This window comes from Acanthochromis polyacanthus, chromosome 19 (assembly GCF_021347895.1).
Source record: "Acanthochromis polyacanthus isolate Apoly-LR-REF ecotype Palm Island chromosome 19, KAUST_Apoly_ChrSc, whole genome shotgun sequence".
NCBI classification, from domain to species: Eukaryota; Metazoa; Chordata; class Actinopteri; family Pomacentridae; genus Acanthochromis; species Acanthochromis polyacanthus.
Genome location: NC_067131.1, coordinates 7909773 through 7935304, shown reverse-complemented (window position 1 = coordinate 7935304; position 25532 = coordinate 7909773). Strand labels below are relative to the sequence as shown.

The 25532-nt window shown below is 41.6% G+C and overlaps 1 protein-coding gene across 1 annotated transcript; it reads left to right on the top strand.

The window, feature by feature from the left end:
• Positions 1–8931: 8931 nt before the first annotated feature.
• Positions 8932–17171, top strand: LOC110949091 (G-protein coupled receptor 26). The gene is made up of 3 exons (XM_022190949.2): positions 8932–10151; positions 11052–11165; positions 13352–17171. The coding sequence occupies exons 1-3, from the start codon at positions 9484–9486 to the stop codon at positions 13575–13577; spliced, it is 1008 nt and encodes a 335-aa protein (XP_022046641.1). The 5' UTR covers positions 8932–9483; the 3' UTR covers positions 13578–17171.
• The last annotated feature ends 8361 nt before the right edge of the window (positions 17172–25532 follow it).

Sequence of the window (25532 nt, the reverse complement as noted above, 5' to 3'; positions counted from 1 at the left end):
TCCTGACGCAAAGCCCAAACTGTAGGTCACCTTTTGCTTTGCTGTGAAGATGTCAGATAATTCATATATCTATGACAAGCAGGTGAAGCAATTTACAAATGTCATTCAACAGGAAGGGGACTATCAATAGCAGGAAAATGACAAAGTAGATAAAAGCAGCACTGACCTTGCTTCGCCACAAGGAGGAACCACTGATTAGACTTTGCTGCACTTCGTTTCTCTCTCATGGAATAACAGTTTGAAAGGTTTTAAACATGCGTGTAGTTCTGCAGTTTTTCACTAGATGGCAGGAGAACATGATTTAATTTTTGAAACTGTGTCATTGTGAACTTCCAAGACAGTCTCTGCTGTAAGCCAACCACCTGAACAAACAGCAGCTTTTGAATTTCACTCGGGCCAACAGTGATCACTAAGCAATAAAGGAGGTTTTGATATGTATCATGAATAAAGAGATTACAAGTCATATTGTTTGGTGAAGTGTTTGTGTTACAAGCTTCATCACATTGCAGCAGAGACTTAGTAGAGTTTATTCTTGTGGGATATGATCAGGATTCCATCTGCAAAAACATAAAAAACAAACAAACTATCCAATGCTTAAATGGTTACTGTGTGAGAACTGCATGCTGGAGAAGATACACGAGAGGTTAATTGCAGTCTTTTCTAAGCCTGATAGGAAGCCTCCATGCAAGCAGGGTAAAAAACAAATTACACCCTCACATTCATGTAATCACGCTGATATGAAATTAATTTTCTGACACCGAAATGTGATGTCATCCCCCTTGTTGCATTATTTTCGTGCCGGCTATGTTAAGCCGGAAATAAAAGAATAATTACGCATTAGCGCTTCTAATTAAGGTTTCTCTCAAAGGTGAACGAAACACTGATGGAATTTTTTGAGGGGGGATTTATTAAATTACTGTGAAATCAAATTAGAATGGCAAATTAATCCTTGCAGTGAATTAGATCAGTGAATGAGAAAATTGACTTTACAACACAAAGCATGGGGATGAGAAGGTGGAACTGGTATAAAGTGCAGACGCACTGCAGGTTGTTTGGCTCAGGTGATCATCAAGGATGGATGGCGAAGGAAGGCTCTTGTTTCACTGAAGTTGTCCATGTGGACCTTTTTTATGTGTAGGTGGAGGTGAAGCATCCGCAAGAAAATCCAGTTGAGCAATACACTCAATTTCAGCATTGAGACAATGCACATGGAGTTTATTTCTAATTGTAATTTCATTTTTTCTCTGACACATAGATGTGTATAAGGATGGGTCCTATGAACTGTCAGGAATTCATCCTCAGATAATCTGTGTTTCTTTTTTTGCAGGGAAGTTCGAAAGTCCCCAAAACAATCATGTTTTCCTGAGTGCAGCAAACTGAGGTGACATTCCCTGACTTTTAACATAAAGCTGTTGCTACCTGATGTATGATGATGGAGATGATGTATTTCAAAACATATAGAATAGTTAATTCTTTGGAATGTACAGCAATCTCTGAACTTACAGAGTTGCTGTTAGGTAGATTTTGTCAAGCAAGCAGCAACCTCGAGGGCTGAAATATGAAGCCAAAGTGGAAGCTGCAGTTCCTCAAATGTCCACTTGAGGCTTGATCCAAAAGCAAGTCAATCTCCATAGACTCCAGTGTTAAAATGCCCAACTTCACAGCTGAAAAATACCTGTTTACAGACTGGTAGAAAAGACAGTTTTGGTCTCAATAGCTAATCACTCTGGTAATGACAACTGTACAGAATGTGAATTTTTGTAGAAGTCACCCATCAAGTTGTATTCAGACTTAAAGTTGCACACAATTCAGGAAAAAGATGTTTGCATGACCCACCTCAGCTCCACTCATGGCTCATCTTTGGATTAGCAGGGAGTTATTTAGTCTCAGGCAATGACATAATGGTAACAGGTACATCAACCTCACTGATCTTCAAAACCGCTCTTAAGAAATCTATGGGTAACATCACGAAGGGCCTACATCCATGTCCATCTTTATATACAACCAGTACAATAGAGTCATTCTAGGTGTTTCCCCCTGTTTCTTTGATCTTTACACTAAGCTAGGCCAACCATCTCTCATCTGTGGTTTCATGTGCTCACACACAGACATGGTTGTTGTCAATCTTCTCATCTACTGTTCAACAAAAATACAAATATGCATGTTTTCAAAAATGTTGAACTATTCCCTTAAGTCTCTGATAGTAAACATTTATTACTGTTACTATTACAGTGACAGAAAATAGATTTTGCATAATCTGATTTCATATCATAGAGATATACTACAATCAAATGATGAAGATAGAGGTAAAACATCAGCAGAGCAGTATTACATTTTATGGATTTTCTGACTTTATTGTCAAATGTTTCCGTTACATTTCAGTGGTTTCTAGCTCAAATTGGAAACACTGAGCCAACAGTTACTATTAGTTATTATAGTCATAACCTATAAAGATCCTGTCACCTCATGTTCCGTGAAGTGACATTAAAAGCAAGAGAAATATCCTGAAAAGAGGTGAAATTTAGGGATGTGTGGGTTTAGGTTTAAAAAAAAAAAGTCAAGGTTGAGTCGATAGCACACAGACTCAGTATTTCTCAAATACTTTTCTTTTATTTCTTGGTCTTGTATTATATTGATGGTACAGATCAAATCATCCAGGCAGTAATAGACGTGACAAGTCCCTAAGAGAACTTGCTTTCCTTCGTTGAATTTTACTGCAGTTTGTTGGATGTTAAAGACAAACTGCTCTAACTGCTGTCAGGAGGAAACAGTTTAATTCACATTCCGACTAGGAGAAGCAATCTAGTCAAATTCAATTCAGTTTATGGATTTAAGTAAAATGAAAGCTTGTTCCCTGGAAACACATCACAAACTCTCATTCCCTGCTGTAGATGCCTCACATCGCAAACTATAATTCCCTGCTGTAGATGCCTCTTAATCTAAAAGCTCTACAGATTCACAGGGCTGACACTTTGCTGGAAAATTGTTAATAACAAGATCAATACATCACAAATTGTGTTTGCTTTGGATGTTTGATGTAGCGCAGGCTTCAAAGAACAGCTGACGGTGTCACTGTGAACTCATCTGTGAAATAAAAGAGATGAAAGACGGATGGTCACACATTTGAGCTGCGATGTGACCTGGATGGGCAGGGGTGAACGTATCTCCTATTTTGTAATGTGGCGAAAATCCCACTGGTATCAAACTCAGTCAACATTAGCCAAAAATACAGCTCATTCCAGCGCTTTCCTCTAAGGTTGAGCAGTTTTACATAATTATGCTATAAATCTGCGCCATCCTACAGAATCAGGACAGCAAATGTTTGCAGAAAACTGTCCAGCTAAAGATAATAACTGCAGCCCGGTGTTTTATAGTCTAAATATTTAGAATGAGGCAAAAAGCAACTCGTCAGCACCAGCAATAAAACACCGTGTCAAACCGAGAACTCTTTGGTTTTCTGCCTTTAACGGTTGCCCATTTGCCACCTTGAACACACACTGCTAGTTCCCTCCTGGACCTGTAATGAAAATAGGCTTGTACCCTGTAGTCCAGTGTCTGTGTTAACAGTGTGCTGATTATAAATGGCTGATGGCGAGCTGAGGCTTGGTGCTGGGTTTCCTCGACATCACCACAGCTAATGTGAAAAGACGGGCCTCAGATTGTGCCGGATGGTGCACTGCCCAGCCAGGCATACAGATGGAGGACACAGACAAAAGCCTCTTATCTGGGAGACTTTTTAAACATTCATATGCAGTACTCCGAGTTTTATGTGATTACATTATTGTATTATTGTGTCTGATGCACTGACATACACAACATTTTAATGTTGTAGCTTGTAGAGTGGGAGATAATTTTAAGTATTTCAGGAACATGATGCATCAACGATACATCATAGTTTAATATTTATTTTATTAGCCTAAATATGCATTTGTTGGAACACAACGTTTTCATTCAATTTGTAATGGAGTGGATGCATAAAGTGACAGGAGTAATGTTGCAAGTATGTAAGAAGATTTTACATGACAAATACACAAAGTAAAAATTACATTAATGTCCTTTATTTTAGGTGGTTTGATGTCATGTAATCAGCGTAGCAAAGTTTATGTCTAGCATGTATGTTTAGCACACATTTTTCATGTAAAAACCATCTGCAAAATAGCTGATCTGTACAGGTTTCATGTGATGGACCGCTGTACTATACTATACTATACCATGCCATATGCTATGCTATTCTATGCTATACCACGCTATACTATCCTATGCTATGCTATGCTATACTATACTATGCTATGCTATGCTATGCTATGCTATGCTATAACAGAATGTAATGGAATATACTGTTTAAGGACTCCAGTACATGATCATGCAGCCTGTGTTGCCTTGCGATAAACCTATCCAGGGTGTCCCCCACCTGTTATAGGCTCCAGCCCCCCGACTCCCCTACTAAGGATACAGCAGTGTCTAGGTAAGGGATGGATGCTTAATGGATGGATGAAACCACTTTGGGTGGGACTGAAACGTCTCAATAACTAGATGGATTCTGATGGTTTTAAGGATTTTTTACTTTTTCAAGTTCCATCCACAGTCAAAAGTTGCAGGAGCTGAATGAAACGAGGTGAATTGGATCAAATTTGAGGTCTTTCTGTGTGCAGTTTTCATGTTCTCCCTGTCCCTGCATTTGTTTTGTCTGGGTGCAGTTCAAGGAGATGCATGGTAGTTTAACTAGTGATTCTAAACGGTTTTCTGTCTCTATGCATTAACCCTACAATGAACTAGTAACCTGTCCTTGGTGAACCCCACCTCTCTCCCAGTGTCACCTTTAGATAAGCTCCCAGACACCTGTCACCATACAGGATAAAGCAAACACAGCTAACAGATGGACGCCATCATCAGGTTTACATTTAAATCAGTCCGATACTAGATTTTACTTTAAGTCAGTTTGATTTCTTTACATAGAGCTGAATGGTCGCAGATTGTTGGAGAGGAAGCTAATTTACCAACTTGATATTCTGCAGTGCATTATACATTTATTATGCTAAATCTTCGTCTGCGAAAGGATGAGTGACAAGCTGATAAATATACTGTGTGTTGGAGTAACCAGAATGGATAAAGGCATCAAAGGGAAAAACTCAAGAAATACTGAAGTACAGTACATGACAGACATAAAATTATGTTGGCAATAACAAGCCCATTGTGCTGGGTGTATGACACATTCACAGCATCAGTGAGTCAGCCGAATAATATCAGTATTAATAGGTTTGATCTTCAGAGCACCAAATCCCTTGTTATATACAATCAAAAGTAACCGCGTATTGTTCAAACAGGCAGAGGGGGATGATTACATGATGTAATGACAGACAAAGAGACATCCAAATGGGGGTATTTTTAGCCTTTTCATCTTCAATTGGTTTCCAACAGCCTCATTAAGCCAGAAGCTATCCTGATATCCCATTGACTGAATCATCTGCTAATTATAGGCCTGTCTGATGAGAACAGGTAGCGGGAGATGACCAGTGTCACAAAGAGGTTCGTCAAGAGTGCCTCTTAATGGATTCTTAATGGATATTGATAGCAAGTTAAAACAAAAAAATGCATTTTACTGGAGGTAATCTGATCTTTTCATGGACCCAACCTCTTGGCAGTCAGTGTAAACGCTATAAAGTTACATGTTCTTGACCAAGAAGTATCTAACCAGGTAAAATGCAGATTTGGTTAATCAAAAAAAACGTTGTTTGCACAGTTTATAGCAAGAGGAGATCTTTGGAGGTGCAGGTGGGCAGATTTTATTACATTTTGACAGAGCTACGCTAGCTCTTTCCCCACACAGGAAAGCAGATACTTGTATATCCTAATGTGGACCCATTCAGCAAGTCCACAGATCCAATATCGGAGCTAAACTTTTTCACAATATGATATCATTTAAGCTTTCAAAACTGTAATACCGCCCTCACACGCTGACTCACCGCCGCTTTGGATGACTACTTTGGCCCTGTGTGTTTTAACATATGTGCAGGCTCACAGGCCTACAAGCTCTGCTCGACATCGACTGGTTGCAGCGGCGATGACTAAGTCAGGAGTAACAGGAAACTGGCCTCTCAGCATTATTGTTAGCAGAGTCAACACCTCCCCTCCTTACTTGCAGGTTGGCATTTCACTCTGTTTGTATAAAGCTCCTTTGTCTGTCCCTCCTGTCTTCACCTGAGAAACCTCCATGAGCCATAAGACTGCTGCTGTGCTGCTCATACCAGTATGTCTGATCTCCTCCGAGTTACATAATGCAGTCTGAGTTGTACAACTTTTTCTTCCATGTGTCACACTCGCAACAAATTTCCCAAACTTTTCTCTGAAGCAACTCCGCATAGAATCCCTGCGCCACTATGCTGAGATGTGTTGAAAATATAAGTGACAAGCCTATATTCAGACGAACGAGGGCAAAACGTAGCAGCTAAAGCATACATCTAGGTTTTAAATTTACGCCTGGCCTGCCAATCAGGGGGAAGTCGAGTGTGGAATTGGAACTGGCAGTGAATTCAAACCCACACTGTCACAGCGTAAAGGAGGAGTGCTGCAGGCTCTCTCTCATCCTACCGCCTCTCACCGTCAAGTCCTGCACTTGTTAAATCTTCTGACAAGAGGTATTATCTTCAAAGCGCAGATCTGCAGACTTGAGATGTTGTCTCAGCCACGGTAAACATGACGGATTCGTCCCACAAGATTGAGATTTTCGATGATTCATCGTCCATCTTTGAAAAGAGGATGAGAGATAATCAATAATGACACTGATGGGAGTTTTCCACTTGGAATACGATTTAGCCAGGGGCCCACCGTTTCCACTGCCTGTGGGAGAAATAAGGGTTATTTGTGTATAAATGTGTATAAAACAAGCTAAATATCTTAATTAGCAGCATGAAACAACTCAACCATATTAGCCAGTAATTAAATTAAATGAATGTGTCATTTATGAAGAAAAAGTGATAAATATTACATTTTGCTAGCCTCTTAAATGTTTAGATGCACTATTTTATATGTTAATAATATTAAAAAAAATTTGGTTAATTGGGCAAAAGATTTTGAAATATATCCCGTTGGATTGTAGCAAACGATGATGGTAATATTTTACAATTTTCAAATTCTTTAATAACAACAAATTAATAAATTGTTCCCAAAAATGTTGTTATTGGTTGCAAATACACTGTAAAACCTGCTGATTTTCATGATTTACATAGAATCTTCTGTAACCCATCAATGTTTTGCATTGGAAAAAATCAGTAAAGTATGAGTTTTTACCTGAACTGACCTCGGTAATGTTTAGTTCATAAAATATAATTAAGTCCTTAATGTTTTTGAGTCTATGTGGTGTTGGTTAATCGGTTAACAAAAGAGCTGTTGTGCCGTATTCATTCAAGGTGATATAACCTGAGGCCAGAAGGTGTACAAACCCACATGTCCACTGCAGTTTTACATGGATCTGCATAAACGTAATGCTTTTCTCGACTGAAGCTTCTCTCAGGTGGATTTAAAGAGAAAATTTAGCATTTGTGAAAACAGCATCTCTATTTATCAACAGCCATTTCCATGCACATCTGTCTAATGTGGCATACTGCTCAGTGGGACTGTTACTGTGGTTTTGTTCTGACTAAAACACCTTCAGCAAAAACCTCAATTCCCAATCAAAAACAGCTCGCTTTTAAACAAAATTTATATTCAGATATTCATAAAAATGACTGTCTTGTTGCCCATTTGTATTACTCAGTCCCCCTCCGAGCTATGTTTTTAGAGGGGCGTTTTATTTCCACACACATTGTGGTCGGTAGAGCTGGCATTTAATTATGAAAAGAATAATTAAAGTCATGTCTACAAAAACTTGCACCTGACATCAACTGGTGGTTCTGTGCTGATAAGGCCTCTGAACTGACAGGAGAGAGCGGCACAAGAGCTCGCATGACAGCACTCCAGTGTGCCTTTCACCAAAGGGCCCGTCACATGTTAAACATGCAGGGCTGGAAATGCATCCACCGAAGCTCAAAGTCTCACTCTGGACCAAGATGGAGCTGTGTTCCAGCGAAATAACACCCAGCAGTTGGCAGGGTTGTCTTTCCTTTCCCCTGCAGCTGCTTTCTCTTTGCATCAAATATCAACCCCTATGCTCCACAGACACCATGACAGGAAGGGATTTTTAACAAGCCTCATTTTGAGGGAGAATCTCCCCCATTTTTCTCTCCCCTCCTGAGTCTCTTCAACTTTTGCCACCCAGGAGAGAAGGAGGAGGACACGGTGTGGCCTGCATAGCATCCCATCCTCTTAGTCAAACACAGTGTGTGTGTGTTGCAGTAACAATAACTCTTTCCGCCCACACACTCTGACTCCCTCCCTCCTTTACCTCCCCTCTTATTGCAACCACAACCGCTACCTCACCCCGCTCCAGCACCTTCAGTGGCTCACGTGCCGCAGCACACACTCGGATGAGTCCCACGCTTCAGAGGAAAATAAATAAAAATTCTCCACGCTGAAGTCCAGAGGGGCAGCAGAGTGTGGGGGCGTTCTCCAGCTTATCCAGGGGGAGGGGGGGGGGGGGGGATGTTGCTCCTTATCCATTTGATGAAGCAGATGTAATGAGTAAAGATAAGGAGGAGATGCTGCTGGGATGTGAGGATGAGACCACCAAAACATGAGTCAGTTTGAGTCCAAAAATAAGGTTTGATTACATGAGCCAGAGTGCAATAAAAACCTGGAAATCCGTGCTTCATTCTGGCTATTGTGTTTGCTGTTTTGTGTAGTTTGTGACAGTTTTCTTCATCTGAATATGCTTTGCTTGACAATAAACACAAAGGAGAGTCTAAGGAAAATAAAAAGGCTATTATGGCATAATGCAATATGTATGTAATGTTTATTAATTCATTGTAAAACTGTCAAAAATATGCATTTTACGCACAACAGATGTGCAATTTGATGTCAAATTTGCTTCAAAATATCTCAGCAGTGATTGAATGATGCTCTGGGGGAATCAGTGCAATCTTTTTTGCTTCCAAGAATCCCTGTTCAACTCTTGTTCTGTGTCTTTTACTGTTTCCTCAGAGGAGACGGGGGAGAGATCAAGTAGCCCACACACTGTGCGGTGTGCGCGGAGGGGTGATGCCTCGAGAGCGCATCACAGGACGACAAAACCCCTCTGCAACACGCAGTGCCAGACTAGAGCAGCTTTGGCATGATAGCTTGTTTAGTGCAGTTTAAAAGGGGAAAAGCTGGGGCAGCTTGTTCTTTCTACCCTCCAAAAAACATACTTCGTATCATGCCGGAATCCAGCTGATCCATCTTCGCTGCGCAGTGACAATGTAGTAGAGAGAAGAAGAAAAAGAAGAAGAAGAGGGGGATCTCCACCGGCTGGAGAGATCTGGGGATGCATGGACACGGTTATGGGTGATTAATGCTGAGGCTGGATATGCGCACAAAAAAGTGAGAAGTGAGTTTCGGGGGGCGCACAGGATGGACACTGCGGAGGTAATTCTCTCTGTGTTGGTGGTTGTGATTATCATAGTGTCGTTGCTGTCCAACATCCTGGTGCTGATCTGCTTTCTGTACAACCCGGAGATCCGCAAGCAGGTGCCCGGTCTGTTCAACCTCAACCTCACCTTCTGCAACTTGTTGCTGACCGTCTCCAACATGCCGCTCACTTTGGTGGGACTCGTCAGCAAGGCTCAGCCGGGCGGAGACGGCTTCTGTCAGATCGTGGGCTTCCTGGAGACCTTCCTGTCCACCAACTCGATGCTGAGCATGGCAGCTCTGAGCATCGACAGGTGGATCGCGGTGGTGTTCCCCCTGAGGTACCACTCCAAAATGCGCCACAAGGACGCGGCTTTTGTGCTCGGCTACACGTGGGCGCACTCCATGTCCTTCTCCACGGTGGCCACCTGCCTCTCCTGGGTGGGATACCACCGGCTTTACGCGTCCTGCACCCTGTCCAACCCGAGGGCGAGCAGCCGGACCCAGTTTGTTGTCTTCACCGTCTTTTTCCACTCCTTCACCTTTCTGCTGTCTTTTATAGTGTTGTGTGTCACATACCTCAAAGTCCTTAAAGTGGCAAGGTTTCACTGCAAGAGGATCGACGTTATTACAATGCAAACTTTGGTGCTGCTGGTGGATATACACCCCAGGTGAGCTCTTTGAAGCTGTTATTCTGTTGTGTTACTACTTTGTATCCTATATCCTGCCAATCTGCGGTGTAGAGTCACATTTGGAGAGCAATCCAGTCAGATTATCAGCTAGAATGGAGCATTTGGAAAAAGGAACAAACTGTCCAAATCTGCACCTCTTTGGAGCAGTTAGTGTACTTGGTGCCATCAGTCCTGCTCATATTGATTGTGAGGCTGTAAATGACACTGTTGTGTATCTGTGCTCAGAGCAGAACAGTGCACTTAATGATGCTTTGCCATCTTTGCATTGACATTTGAATTGAGTCCTGGGAGGGGATGCAAAATCTAATTCTACTGAAATGTCACCCGCAGAGATTGATTTACTCTGTGTCCATATAGTAGAGCTAAAATGGACATAGTGTCTGTGTGTGTGTGAGAGAGAGAGAGAGAGAAGAGAGAGAGAGAGAGAGAGAGAGAGAGAGAGAGAGTGTGTGTGTGTGTGTGTGTGTGTGAAAGATCAATCAGCTGGTTACACAGCCGGCTGTAGATCACAGTTGAGGTGCTGCTATTCTAAATCCCGCTTGTCATTATTGACACTGATGACCCTCATTTCATGAAATATTTCTTAAATCACTGTGTCATGGCAGCCGTGGTGCATTCAGGATCACACCCACAGTCATACACACACACACACACACACACACACACACACACACACACACACACAGAAAGTGGGAATCCTCACTTTGTCCTCAGTTATTTTACCTCAGCTCAGCCCCTGCTGGCTCCTCCTGTGTTTAACCCCTTCACACCACAAATGAAACAGAGCTACGCCCACTCCCAGCTGTGATTTATGAGACACTTTGTGGTTCTTCCTAATAACTAATTTTAAAAAACAGCTGAACTGTCTGTCTCCCCCAGTGTTCGTCAGCGTTGTCTGGAGGAACAGAAGAGGCGACGGCAGAGAGCGACGAGGAAGATCAGCACCTTCATCGGCACCTTCATGCTCTGCTTCGCTCCCTACGTGATCACAAGGTGAGGCCATGCTGGCAAACAACTGCACGGCCCTGTGGTGACCCTCACCCACGTGCCTCCCCTTCTCCTCTCCCCTCCTTCCTCTTCGCCCCCTTCCTCTCGACACTGGCCGGAATTGGAAGATGAGATTGGCTGACCTTGTGATAAGTAATATGCCTCTGCTCTGCTGTTGTTGCTGCTGCTGCCGCTGCTGCATTAGCACTTTTCTCCCTCAAGTTTTCCGGGTGCATCCCAGTTTGTTCGAATCCCGTCGCATCAATCACTGGACAAAGAGAGGGTGTCAATGTGGCCTATGATGTGTGTGTTGACATGCGAGAACCTAAAAAATTATGCAAACGGCATGAGAATGTGAAAAATAGAACGCGCAGAGAGAGGAAGGAAACTCTGGATGGTGTTTTTTGGAGCAAGATGCTGTTGAAATTCCATTCACCTGTTTTATATGCTGCTGGGAGCAGAAGAGACAGGCAGGCCCATCTCGAAACCTAGACACAATAAAACCAACATTATGTGCATGGCTGCGTGCCAAAAAGTGCTTCAAACTTGGACTAGATACCACACGAAAGGCGAGAAAATAAAGCCCACTCTGAACAGCCAGAATAAAAAGTATTAATACTAATTTAATTTTTTTTTTTTTTTTGTGGATTGACACTAGTTTCCTCATGATACTGCGACACACATGAGACAGAGAAGCTGCTCTCAAGTGAACCAGCTCCAGGAACACCTCATAAAACAAGAAATAATTTTGGAAAAACACATTTTCCTGCCTGGGTTTACTGGCAGTTGCCTTGTAAAGCTTGACTGACATCCAATATGACAAGTATTGTGTCATTTTCTGTCAGTGTAATACACTTAAGTAGGCCCATTTCATGTTTTTTAACAGAAAGAACTAAGATATCATTAGGACTACTGTGAATATTTTGCATACAGTTAGAATGTGGTTTCCCTTATGTAATTTAAAACATAATTTGAGCTGAATACGATAAAGATTCTGTAAATGAGTACCTCCTAAACCTGTGTATAGTTTAGCTAGGCCAGTAAAAAGTTTGGGGAAGATTTTGTTGAGAGAATTTTATCCTCTAAACAATCAATCTTCAATTAAAATCTGAAATTGTTGAAATGAAATTACATAAATAACGCGCCGGAGACTTTGACAGTGAGCGTTCCCCGCTCAGACAACAGGCTGTGACGGTTTGTAGCGTTATCAGGACACTGTGGGTAATGAATGACCATTACGGGGCCAGTCGTGCTGCTCTCATCCTGCAAATGGCAGCGTACTAATTAAAATCTGAATATATTACGCTAAAAGCTCCTCCACTGCCTCTCTGGTGCTCATTTGATGTCCGAGTGTGTATTGTGGAAGCTGTGTGTGACTGTGTGGCAGCTGACTTAACCTCCTGTTTGTTGTTTCTGTGGAGTGTGTGAGCAAATGTCACTGATGGCTACTGGCCCATGCGAGGCCGGTGTTAATGTGCTGACGGAGCTCAACTGTGGACGGAGTAATCACACAGAGTGCAAGAGGAGAGGATCAGCAATCTTCTTTGCACCTTTTATGACACCACGCACAGCGGAGTAATTTTTACACCTGACAAAAATTAGAGTGAAAGTAAACAAGATACTTAACGTGAGTTGGCACCAATTTTGCGTCTTTGAGTCTGACAAGTTGAGATGCAGCCTATAAAGCTCATTAGGTGCACCTTTAAATCAAGTAAATAGTATTTTAAGCACAAATTAGTAGTTTTTTTTTTCACCCAGACTGCTGGAAGACTACATTGTTTGTCCTTGCCTGCTTAGCCTTCAGTAAATGCTCATTACTGCTGAAACAGATCAGTTTTATTCTTCCAATGTGTCTGTCTTTCCTCTCTCTGACTAGAAATACATTATGTAGTTTCCTTTGACATTTAACTGCATTTTATCTTGTGCATGATAGCAAACAATAACCATAAACAAGTAATTATCTAATGAGATGACTCTATCAATACAGAAATAGACCTATTCTTTACATAACTGTACTGTTCAAGAAGCAGCCTGCTTGCAATGAAAAAAAGGACGTTATGGGCAACAGAGTCTTGTAAATGTATTTCTGTTTCTGCATAATAAGCTTAGGGAATGCATGTCTTTTCCAGCATGTTGACTTGCCTTTCCGCTACTCTCCCGCTCACCGCCCCTCTCTTTATGCCCGCCTGCAGGATAGTGGAGTTATTTCCAGCGGTGCCTATCAACCCTCACTGGGGAATTGTCTCCAAGTGCTTGGCTTACAGCAAGGCAGCCTGCGACCCCTTCGTGTACTCCCTGCTACGGCACCAGTACAAGAAGACGTGCACTGACATCATCAACAGGCTGCTGAAGCGCAGCTCCCTGAACGCATCAGGCCGCGGGCAGGAGAACCAGGTCAACAGCATACCGACCGACTGACGGAGAGAATGGGCTGATGGGATACGGTCTGAGAGGTTGACCCGGCAGCCCATCATGGGAAATGTAGAACCTGATTTATCGTTGATGAGGACATATATTGGTTGTTCCTGTTCACGTCTGCTTGAATTTGGTCTGAAATGCCAAAAAAAAAAAAAAAAAAAGAAAAGAAAAAATACAAGGAGTCCCTGCACACAAGGGCAAATCCCTGCACAGGAGCACCGCCTCGCTTGTGTACTGAGTGGTCAGAACAGCAGATCAGCGCGGTGAACTTGCTGTGAGGACAGTAGAGAAGAGCAGATTTCACATCCACCTGGACAGACAGATGAGCTTGCCCAGTAAGAACAGCCAGTTCCTAGCCTCATTATTTTAACTAGGGTAGCTTTCGGTCTGATACAGCTCGCTCTATATTGATTTTTGCAGTTTGTTTTCACATCACACTGTATCTTATCTGTAAGAATACGATGGGATGTCTGTTTTAGTCTGTGCAAAGTGTTTGCAAGTGACTAGTTGACAATTCTGTATGTAGCACTGAAAACTAGCCTAGCCAAAACTTGATACACTAGAAGTCCCCTAATTGTATTCCAGATGAAATTACAGCAGAGAGTTAAGCTGCACAGTCCGGCTCAGGTTTATTTAGGCCAAATTAAGCAAATTCTTGGAGTACTCTCACTTTTTTAGTACTTTTTCTGGTAGATTCAGCTGGAAATAGCAAGATAATGTGTTATTTTTTGCTTTAACACCCATTTAGAAGGATTTTTAGTAGGAAAACCGAGCCTTCAAACCGGCTGCCTTTGCTGTCACGACTGACGTTCGCCCCTCAGGTTGCTTGGTCAAGTGGAGCATGATTAACTGTACTTCCCTGGCTTTGAAACCCACACATACACGAGTGACCATTAGATCAGAAATATATGATGTTTTTTTTCCTTTAGCAGTAGGATTTCATAGCAGTGACAGCCATCCATGCAAAGGTACAAGCGGATCTTAGAACAAAGCACCGCTGAAAGCATTTATGCTCGAGTCAGGGGTAAAGCTAGAAGAAGTCTCATTTTAGTTTTTCTGTACATCTAGTACATGTTGCATGTGTAATGGTGATAGCTGAGGGCACCTTAAGGAAAGCACGTAATATTATTTTGACCTGTTTGAATTAGTGAACATGCTAATTCTAGTATCATTCATTCATTTTTGCATATTCAGTAGGATTACCATTAGCTACACACTAGCATGACGACTATAAAAGTGAAAGTTAAACTCAATATGGCTATAATGCAATACGTTATTGCAGATACTAAATTACATACCGTAATATTATGAAAAGGTTTCTACCTCTGAGGTGGCATGTTTTTTTCATAAAGGCCTGTCTCAGTCTGAACTAAGCAATAGGTTGTGCTGAAAACCGTCCTGAAGGAATCACAGAACACAGGCTAAGCATTTCAGAGCTTTGTTACATGATTGTGTAAGACGTGAAATGATGCAATAGCTATAACCTTTATTATATGAACAGACCTGTAACCCCCAAGTCTCCCACAATATTGGGTTGACTGCCAGAGGGCAAAGTCTGTGCGGAACAATACTAAACTCTCTTCAAAAACTCATCAAATCCTTTTCTTGGAAAGTAAACATAATCCAACAATGACTTGGTTTGACCCCTAAAATCTCTGGAAACACGCAGAGATATTCAGTTTGTTATTATAGAAGTCACAGAGATGCTGGAATTTTGGGCATTTGCTGTTTAAAAATAATGTGCATAATAACTCAAAAAGGTTGCAGTTGAATTTTCTGTCAACCAACCTTATAGTGAATTGACTATTTTTTTGTTCTACCAATTTCTCAAGCAGATAATTATGAAGGATACAGGGATTCTGTATTTAATCAGTCTAATTCCCCTCATAGGGCTGCACATTGGAGTAGTGGTTAGCACTTTCGCCTTGCAACAAGAAGATCCCAGTTCAAATCCCAGGATGGGCCTGGGATCTTTCTGCATGGAGTTTGCATGTTCTCCCTGAGCACGTGTGGGTTTTCTCCGAGCACTCTGGCTTCCTCCCACAGTCCAAAAACATGCTGAGGTTAATTGATTATTCTAAATTGCCCATAGGTGTGAATGTGTGTGTGATTGTGTGTCTGTATATGTAGCCCTGAGACAGACTGGCGACCTGTCCAGGGTGTCCCCTGCCTTGGCCCAAGTCAGCTGAGATAGACTCCAGCACCCCCCACGACCCTAATGAGGATAAAGCGGTGTATAGAGAATGGATGGATGGATGGAATTCCCCTCATACAGGCGTAGAAACCATATAAATTGGTAGATTGGCTATAGATCAGGATGACTAATCCTTAATAGTAGGAACACACAGACACGCCTTGTTGTTAGCGCCATCTCCCATTTTAATTCATTTTTTTCAGAGCAGCTCTGCCTACAAGGAATGTTTGTATAGCTAAATCTCCATTTTCATAGTAAAATGTTTCCACGGGAACAAAAAGTGACACTAACAGTGTTTGCAGGAAAGTTACCCGGCAACCAGTAATTAGCATCTTTAACAAAACGAATCATATAAAGTTCCCCGTTTACTCTCGCCATTGATACATATTCTGTGTACTCATTTCGTCACGTTGTTTCTGCAGTAGCCTTTAGCCCATTGTTGTACCCATTATGTTGTTTATTTCTGTATCAGAAGACAGGCAGCTTTGTATCAGAGGGTTTCCACTGGGCTCCACTTGTTATAGAGTTGACTTACTATAGATAGAAGTGCTTAGACACCTTAGTCCAGACGACAAAATAAAGTACTGCTGAGGTTTATTCATGAATATGTGATTTACACTGGGATTTTGGATACAAGGTGAATTTATACTGTACATCCAGTGAGACAGAGCAGTGCCAAACTTATCATCAATGCCCAGTGAGCCAAATATTAGCAGCTGCAGTTCATTTTGTAAAAAAAATCACAAGAATATACATGTAAGGTATTTATGTAATTACAAACCAATACGTATTTGCTTTCATTTGTACCCATGAGTTTAAGGTTTTATGGTTATACGGAGGAGAACTTTTTGTCTTGGATACATGATGCATTGCATAGTACTGTATTACACTCCAAGACAACTGATGCCTTAAATTCTGTGCGATTTCAAAGTTTTTACCTTCACAGTGGCATACGGATCTCTTTGACATTATAGACAGAATCAATCATTGCCTTATTCTGTTTTGTTCATTAGCGTCACTCAGAATCTGATTCTGTATTTCTGGATCCTGGTTCTGATTTCAGTTCTCACACACAATGTTTTCTTATAAGCTGTGGTTATTGATGACTAAACATTAAATAATACGTGTTGACAGATTTAGATAAATGATGACGTGAAAAGTATTTTTTGGTCTTTTGATAGAGATATATATATATAGATAAATATACACGTGTAATTTCTGATGGCACTGTATCAGTTAGAGTTTTACAGAATGTGCTGCTTTTCAAATGCAAAATTAACTGTTGCAGGTAGGTGGCAGTGAGTTGAGTGTACTATACCTCATTTTGTTTGTTGGTGACTGACTTGACTGCCTGAAATGTTTTGTAATGTACCTTCTAATTTATTAAACCTCGAGCTCAACGCTGTTGCCGCTGCTGCTGCTAAAGATGGCTGAGATGACAAAGTGATGATGGTGGTGTTGATGTGATGACAGGCGCCGATGACGCCTGTTTCCATCTGCTCACAACAATATTTGGTTTCAATGGTGATTGTAATTGTTACGTTGGTGAAAATGAGGAAGATGACAGTTTTAGATTTTGACCATGATGATTAAAGTGAACTATAGACTCTACTAAAGTTCTCAGTTTTTGAAGCCCTGCAGAAACACAACTCACATGTTGTTGGATAATCTTGGTTCCATTTTCATTTTTAGCTGTTTCTTTGTAAGATAAATGGGTAAGAGGTCTTCATGCATCTTCAAAGTCCTTGTAGCTGAGTTTTAGTTTCTATAGTTCATGGACATAATCTAGGAGGCCCTCAGCTACATAGAAAAACTGGATTTTTTTGAGCAGAGATGAAAAGTTTGAACTGTGGAGTTGTGGAAATTGGAGATAATGTACTCCAACTGTGGTCTCCTGTCACTGGGGTTTGCTTTTCACTGGTTTGGCTGATTGCAATGGATGCAATCAGCGCAATCAGTGCCATAATCAGGTCTTCGATCTGTTTTCACCATTTTGCATCATCAGTGTGGTGCAGAAACAGGAAAGAAATGGGACAGTTTGGACCAGAGTTACACGACTTTCATGTATCTGCAGGAAATTTCGGAGGGTTTCCACCAGCAATCAGCCCGAGTCCAAGGGAAAGCGATTTTTCCGTTCGCACAACAATGCAGGTGGTAATGAAACAACATCAACAGCTCAATGAGACGGCCTCAACTGTAAACGGCTGAGATTCCTTACACTGAGTACCACCCCAGGAGCCAGTGATTATCTTCATGTGGGTGGCACGGACCGGTATAATCATGGCTGGCTTCAACCCACTCGGTCAACTGATCCCCCTGAGTGAGAAATAAACGACAACTCAAAGTGAAAAGTGGACACCTCAGTCTGTAAAACAGGAATGTTTGTTGTCTTTCACCTGAGAACAGAAATCAAAAAGAGGATAGCTTTAGAGTGGTGAAAGTCTGTGGTTTAATGCACTGAAACATCACACCTGAAATCTGTCTGAACCTACACTCTTGCTTTTAAGTGACGTAATACAGCGGTGCACCGGTGAAGGTTAAATTCCTTTTTAAATGTGTGAATGCAAAACAACACATTCATGCAGTATCACGGGTGTAAAACAAAGTAGAATAACATCCCTTTTGACAGGTACTTGGAGAGCATCACTCGACAAAAATAGAGAGTGTGAAGAGCCAGTCATAGCCAAGAATTAACGTTGTTGAGTATTTTTCTGCTGAAAAGTATCAAAGTGCTCAAAAGACTCAAATGGCGCTTCAACTCCTACAACTTGTTTATGAATGCTGCTCTGTGTTTCATCCAAGTTCCGAAAACCTCAACATCCTGGACGACAGTGCAGGTAAATTTGTTACAATTAAGACAGAGCTTTCAGCTGGACAATCTGCTTCCTATATGAATAAACAAAAAGCACGTGCTGCATATTATTCCACTTACTGTTTCCCTCCCATATGACGCCATGTGTTTTCTTTTTAACTGTGTTCAACAAAATGCGTGATGCACATTGTCATTGTGCTGTTGCTGCAAAGCGTCACTCCTGTACTTCCTCGGAGCAGACTTCTGTGATGGGATTGTTGTTTTTTTTTCGTTAGGTCTTCTAATTAATAACATATTTTAAAAGGTTGTACATGTTAGCTTTCCATGCAGATTAAGATCCTGCAGTGCCACTAGTTCCTCACATACACGACCCACAAGTGTTTCAAATAGCTGGCTGGCAAGACCTCTTCATTGGACTTAAATACTTTGTTTACCAGCTAAATATACCAAAATTGCTCTGCTTCTACTCAGAGTGAGCAAAGTTTAATTGTCGATAATTAGAATAGCTTAAACATGGTTTAATGCCTCTGTCAATCAGCAGGTGGAAATGATTCTTTTAATGTATTTTCGAGGTGTTTCAGTGATGTATTGTAAACCATTAGGGTTTAAGGTAAAGCAACACTTTTTGTTGGCGAGTAGGAAAAACAGGAAGTAAAACGGCGCGACGTGCGAGCTATGTTGGAGAAAGAGGGAGAGAAGAGTACACACGCGGTTGAAGAGAACGGCAGAGGGCCAGCATGGGAAATCAAGTTTAATGTCGAGGTGATTAAAAGTTTTAGACCTGCATACTTTGAAAATATTGGCACAACTATTATTTAGCAGATTTCTGTCTTGTGAAACTTGCAGTTTAGCATCTCACTATACCGAAGTTCAAAGTGAATAGCAGCTAGGCTAGTCGCTAGCCGCGGTTGTTGTTTTTTTTTACTCGCTTGATAAAGTCCAGGCGTGGACTCAAGCGTGAACATTTCAGCACGTATCACTGCCAGAGACACTTAGCTATAAGCACAAGCCTCCACTTTCACTGAGGAGGATCGTGTATGCTAATTAGCCTGTTGCCACTGCTGTCGGGTGGGACCCCGCCGCTGAACTTGCTGGACACAGGAACAACGCTGTTGCATCTCGCCTGTTACTGCTTCATCTTCACCGTCAACTCTTCAGACCCGCTTTGCATCTTGGAGTCGTGAGTAAGAGGAGCCTTTTTCTCTGAGGCACAAAGAGTGTTGATTTTCCTGTTAATGGATAGAAGGAGTATTTTTTTTAATTTGTGCACCAACTAAGGGCCCCACCCATAGACACAAATCCAAGCACTTGGGAACATTGGGAACACACACACACACACACACACACACACACGCACAACTGAACATTGAAAACTATTTAAACTGTGACTGTACACACACACACACACACACACACATACAATTGAACATTGAATGCTGTTAAAACTGACTGTTGATGCAGTCAGCTGTGCTGCCTTTGTTAAAGGTGTAATTTGTTGTGTTAAATATTAAATGTGTTATTGTTATACATGTTATTTGGTTGAGCTGCATAATTTTGTATCATTTGATTGTATTAACATAGTACATTTATTATTTGCTTCTGGGGATATACAAATATAGCTCAGTGGTTTTGAGTTAAGTAGTTCCACAGTGGAGGCACCATGCTATTAGTATTCTTTGTAAATTTTGCCTGTTATAGTAGCATCCACTTAAAGCTGCTGTCCGGAGTTTCCGTTTGTTTTCAATTTATGTATCATTTTTTAACAAAGCTTAAATGTGTTAGTCTAGTTCGATACTATAATATAAAGTTAGTATAACGCGATATGAAAATTTATTCCTGAGCTCCGCCTTCCTCTCATAGACCCCCATGTTATTCCAAAAAGCGCCGGTTGCTGCCGACCAATCAAGTTCGAGCTTCAGCTTTGTCATGCTGTCAATCAACGGTTACGCGCACAGCAAGCAAGCCCATGCAGAGGTGGGCGAGCTATGCACTACGCAACCGCGCGCACATTTGTTTTGCTTGTGGAGGAGAGAGCATCAGGGATCAGCAACTTCCAGAAAAGTTACCAATCCCACGGCTTGTCAGGCCAAGAGACTGCAGGACGTTTTTTGGCTCGGGGTGCTTGCGTCGCTCCCCGACCACGGCCTCCATAGCCCGCCTGACGGCTTCGTTTAGATGCCCGACCTCTGGAGGAAGATGTTGGGGCGTCTGGGACATACTCTTCGTCAGAGGAGTCATGCAATTCTGAACTCTAGATAGAAATAAATAAACAATGTAACACATATACACGCGTAAATGCACTAAGTTTGATAAACAACGTCATCCAGAGGGATACACGAGTGTAATCACATATTGAAACTTTACTCGTTCGTCCTAGCAGATTCATGTTATTTTGGTATTAGGACAAGTTAGACTCAATACAGCATTCTAACGTAATTCCTTTATTATTTACTAAATGTACTAAATGCAGAAGAGGGGAAAACAGCAAAACAGGCGAGATGCTGCAGCACTCCAGGCACTTCTCTCATGTACTGCGCGCGTGCACAAATAAAGGGGCGAAATCAGAGGGAGGGAGGGTGGGACCAACAGTGTTTTAGGAGACACTGCGATTCAAACTCCGGACAGCAGCTTTAAACAAGGGGATTTAACTAATTCACCATCAACTGCTGAGCACAAAAGAGAAAGTCTGTAAAATGACAGCAAATTGTTTAAAAAAATAGTTAAAAGCTGTTAATTTTTTACAGTGTTGGTACTGATTTAATATTGTATCAGCGATTACTTTCAACTATATAAATAAGAAGAATGACTGCAAAGGTGTCAGGATATCACCTGGTGAACTTTTCATGTCATTAGTTACCCTCACCTTAACTCTTAACTTCAATAGATATTTAACTGAAACGTGTTTGTCATGCTCGTCATAGCTGTAACACGCTATCATACAAAAAAAGGTTTGAAATGTGAAATTCTTTGGACACCAGTGTATATGTGTGAGCCACTGAAGCCAGTAAGAGAAGAGGAAGAAAGGTGCTGCGAGGACAAGACAGGTTTCTATCACTGAGTGCTGTGGCGGCATCAGGCAGCATCCAAGCACAGAGAGGAAGAGAGACTAGATGTAGCTATGGCGACTTGTATCCCTGACTGTGGGAAAGTGATTCATGTCTGTCTGGGCTTGCTTGTGTGTTGATGTTCAGACATTGGGAGTTCCCTGCATTTTTATACTGACAGTCAATAGAACCTTTGAGGTAGAAATGTACGCAGAATTCTACTTGTAGGGGGGTTGTAATGATTCATTGTGGATTTACTGATGATCTAGTGCCCTGGTAGTTGAGTTAATGATGAGTTGTCATTTTGTCATGATTCATTGCACATGGGTTGGTCACTTTGCAAAAGTGAACCAAATACACACCAAGCAATACTCAGTGAGTATCTGCACAATTTGAGAATGGGTTTTGAAGGCCTATATAAAGGCCCAAAAAAGGCCACCATTGTTAGTCCAGTGAACAGCATCATGCCGTGTCTATTACATGAACAACGTCTCCGGGCACTGGGTATGGTGGAGGCCGGTTTGAGCTACAGTGATGTAGCCAGGCGTATGGGCTGTTCCCAACCCACAATCAGAAGCCTGGTCCAAAGCATGCACCGACAGATTGCTGCCTGCATCGAAGCAAATGGAGGCCATACTCGGTATTGACTGTTGTGACTTTGTGTTTAGCAGGTGCTGTTTTCTTTTGTGAAATTCTTTATTTTGAAATCATTCTTGAAACTTTAGATTTTTGTTTCTGTATGCCAATATGCTAAAAAAATGATTCATATGAAGAAAATTCAGTTTCGGGCTTCAAAACAAAAATTATGTTGAAAAATATGGTCTCAAAGCTTCTATTGACTGTCAGTGTACTTCTACGCGATGGCATTTTATTCAGACTAATATAAGTGGTAAAGTGAATAAACACGGTTATGACATAAGTAATGAAATAAATGCCAGAATAAGCAGCTTTATAAAGATCAGGTCTCCAACTTTTCAGCTTGCAGTGAGATCAGTGTGAGTGATGATAGCTCTCAATTCTCTAAAATAGATTGTTTTACTGCCAGTACTGTGCATATTTTGCTGTGTATCTATTTGCAATGATTTCCCTCTTACTATAAGCAACAAACCTCATCTTACTATAAGTACGTAGGCCGTAGAGTCAGGCTCACTGACCCTGTCTCATTTGTTTTGACTGACAGCTAGCAGATTATGCACTCATTTAAATGTTGATTATGGCATTTATTTATTTATATCTGTATTTCACCTGCATTTTTTTTTCATTTCAGTTTGAATAACATGGCATTCTAAGCAGCTTACCTATGTCAACTGTTCATGATTCAGATTCTCTACATTTGTCAGTGCGTCTTGAGAGCCTGTATGCATAGAGCCGAATAAGATTTAGTGTAGGGTGGAGTGTAGCTCCACGGTTTGCCGAATCACAGTCTGCATGGGAAATGAAACTGGTAGAGCCTACTTTTTTAATTTCCCTTTTCAGAACACATTAAGATTTTGCACACAATAAATACTGGAATCAGGGACACCAGTCTGGAGTTATCTTGGTATCAGATAGCAAAAAAAATCAGTGGTGTCGCACATCATGACTGAAATGTGTGACCGAGGGGTGAGGAGGTTGGGGTGGAGGATGGGCGTGTAGCAATTTTGACTTTTATGCAAGAGATCAAAGTTTGCTTACCATACCAGATCTGCAGCTAATACAAATTTATATTTTACCATTTAATCCCCCTACCTTAGCTGTATCATCCTTTTGTGTATTTACAGTAACCACAATATGCTTTGCTGTCTTTTCCATTAATTTCATGCATCTTTTGTCATTCTATGTTTGGTGAACCAACTTCAGCCAGGTACAAAATGTCCAAAACAGCATGAAATTAAATGTATTTCATCTTTCATATGCTTTCTACAAAACAAAAATGACATGTTCATATCCGTTTTTAAGTGAAGTCGTTATTATCCTCCATTTAAACTTTATTTCCAAGACCTCTGGTGTGGCAGTGCTGTCATGTTTTGCTAAATCCAAAGCTTCTGAGTGGACCAGCTGTGTGCGATGACTCCCTCCACTGTGTGTTCCTGTCCTGTGTGAGGCTGCGAGTGGGTGGGGTTGGGTTTTCTCATTACCTAAGCCTCCAACATCTGTGCTCAGGCTGCTTCGGTTTAAAAGCAGTGTCTCACTGGGCACTAACCTCTTTCCCTTGACTTCCTGGCAGAAGCCTCCCACTCAAGTCTCACACACCACTGGTCTGTGACCTCCTTACGTGCCACATGGTTTGGTTTTTCGCAAATGTTTACGAAGTTAAATTCACTCTAAATCTGTGTGTGGCCTCCTGTTTTGTTCCTTGAGCCAGGTTAATCATCTTTGTCATCGCTAGCGAGGGTCAGATCACCTAACAGATTCTCCCAGCATTTAACATTTCAATCCAGGAATTACAAAACTTTGCAACCACCCTTCTTTTCTTTGCTTAACTGCTTGTCGTCTTTGATGTCCATTGAAGCTGCGGAGAGTCTAATCTGTCTCCGAGCACCGGAGGGGAGTGAGGTTAAGAGCTGGTTTACCGACGCTGCGTGGCGACTCGCTCCTGTGATATCCAGGCCCGCCGCTCCGGCACTTCAAAGGCTGGACGGACTTCTGAAGAAGCGTTGGCCTTTCAACTGCTGGCAAGGTCAGCCGGTGCCTGTGTCTTTCCCACACATCTGCACGGTATCACAGCTGCAGGCCACAGTGGCTACAATGCGCACCCTCTGCACTGTACAACCGCCCATCCCACCATGATTCACACCCACCTTATACTCACAGGGACTCTCTGCAGTACATATGGAAGAAGTTTAGTCAGCAGTTTGTCTTACAAGCTCTTAATTTTAATGGACATCACCACTTTGTGATGCTGCCTTTTTCCAACAATAACACACTAATTTACTGGACAATCATAAGTTAGCTTTGGAAGGTAGATCAAGCAAAACCATCTGCATTTTATACATCTCTGTATCAGACATTGTTTGAACTATTAATCCAGTTAGCTGCATCTCTATGCTACAGGATAAGATAGGTGTGTTATTAATATTAAAACGGCTTTGGTGCAAAAAGAGACCGAAATCTAAAAGGAACGAATTCACAGATGCTGCAGATCAAAGTCAGTTTCTTCTCTCAACTCTGAATAAGGCATTTCTGCCTTGGTTTTTGAAGGCTCAAATCTCAAAGCCCCCCTGGAACCCAAGTCGACATTGGTGCAGCATTCGTAAGAATCAGGCTCCGAAAACCTCGACCCGGGATGACTTCGGTGATCACTTTTTTGTCCAATATTTTGGATTTCACCCAAATATCTGCAGCATCAGTGGTTTTATTTTTAATTAAAGCTATTTCTTGGCTGTAAGCTACAAAATGTGATATATTTTTGGGGTGCTCTGTAATTTGTGTTCACTAATATTTCAACACCCCACCTCCTCCGTGACTGACTTATACAGTACATTTCTCCAGTTTCACATTAAAAGTTACTGACTGTGGTATAGAGCTGCAGAAAGCATTGCAATATTAGCAAACTCTCATATGTCTTATACTCCACTGCTCTGAAATGATGACAGGTGCGCTAGCCTCCATTCAATAACCTTTGGAGGATGAGATAAGAGGTTGAGGTCTTCCTCTAATTGCATGCTGGCCAGAGAGTGGGAAGGCTGGTGTTGCTGTCAGAATAAGCCAGTCATCTGTAAAAGCCCCAGCAGAGCTCTGATAATTAGTCTTTCTATCGTGACACTCCCAAGATACAATCCCGTCATAATGCTAGATTCAAATGAGATGATGCTTAAAATTAACCACCGTCATTACAGCTAAGTTATGGGAATGAAATGGAGTTTTATTTTCCAGCAGGGACGTTCAATCAAGCACAGAGGGAACGCCAAAATCAGACTTAATTT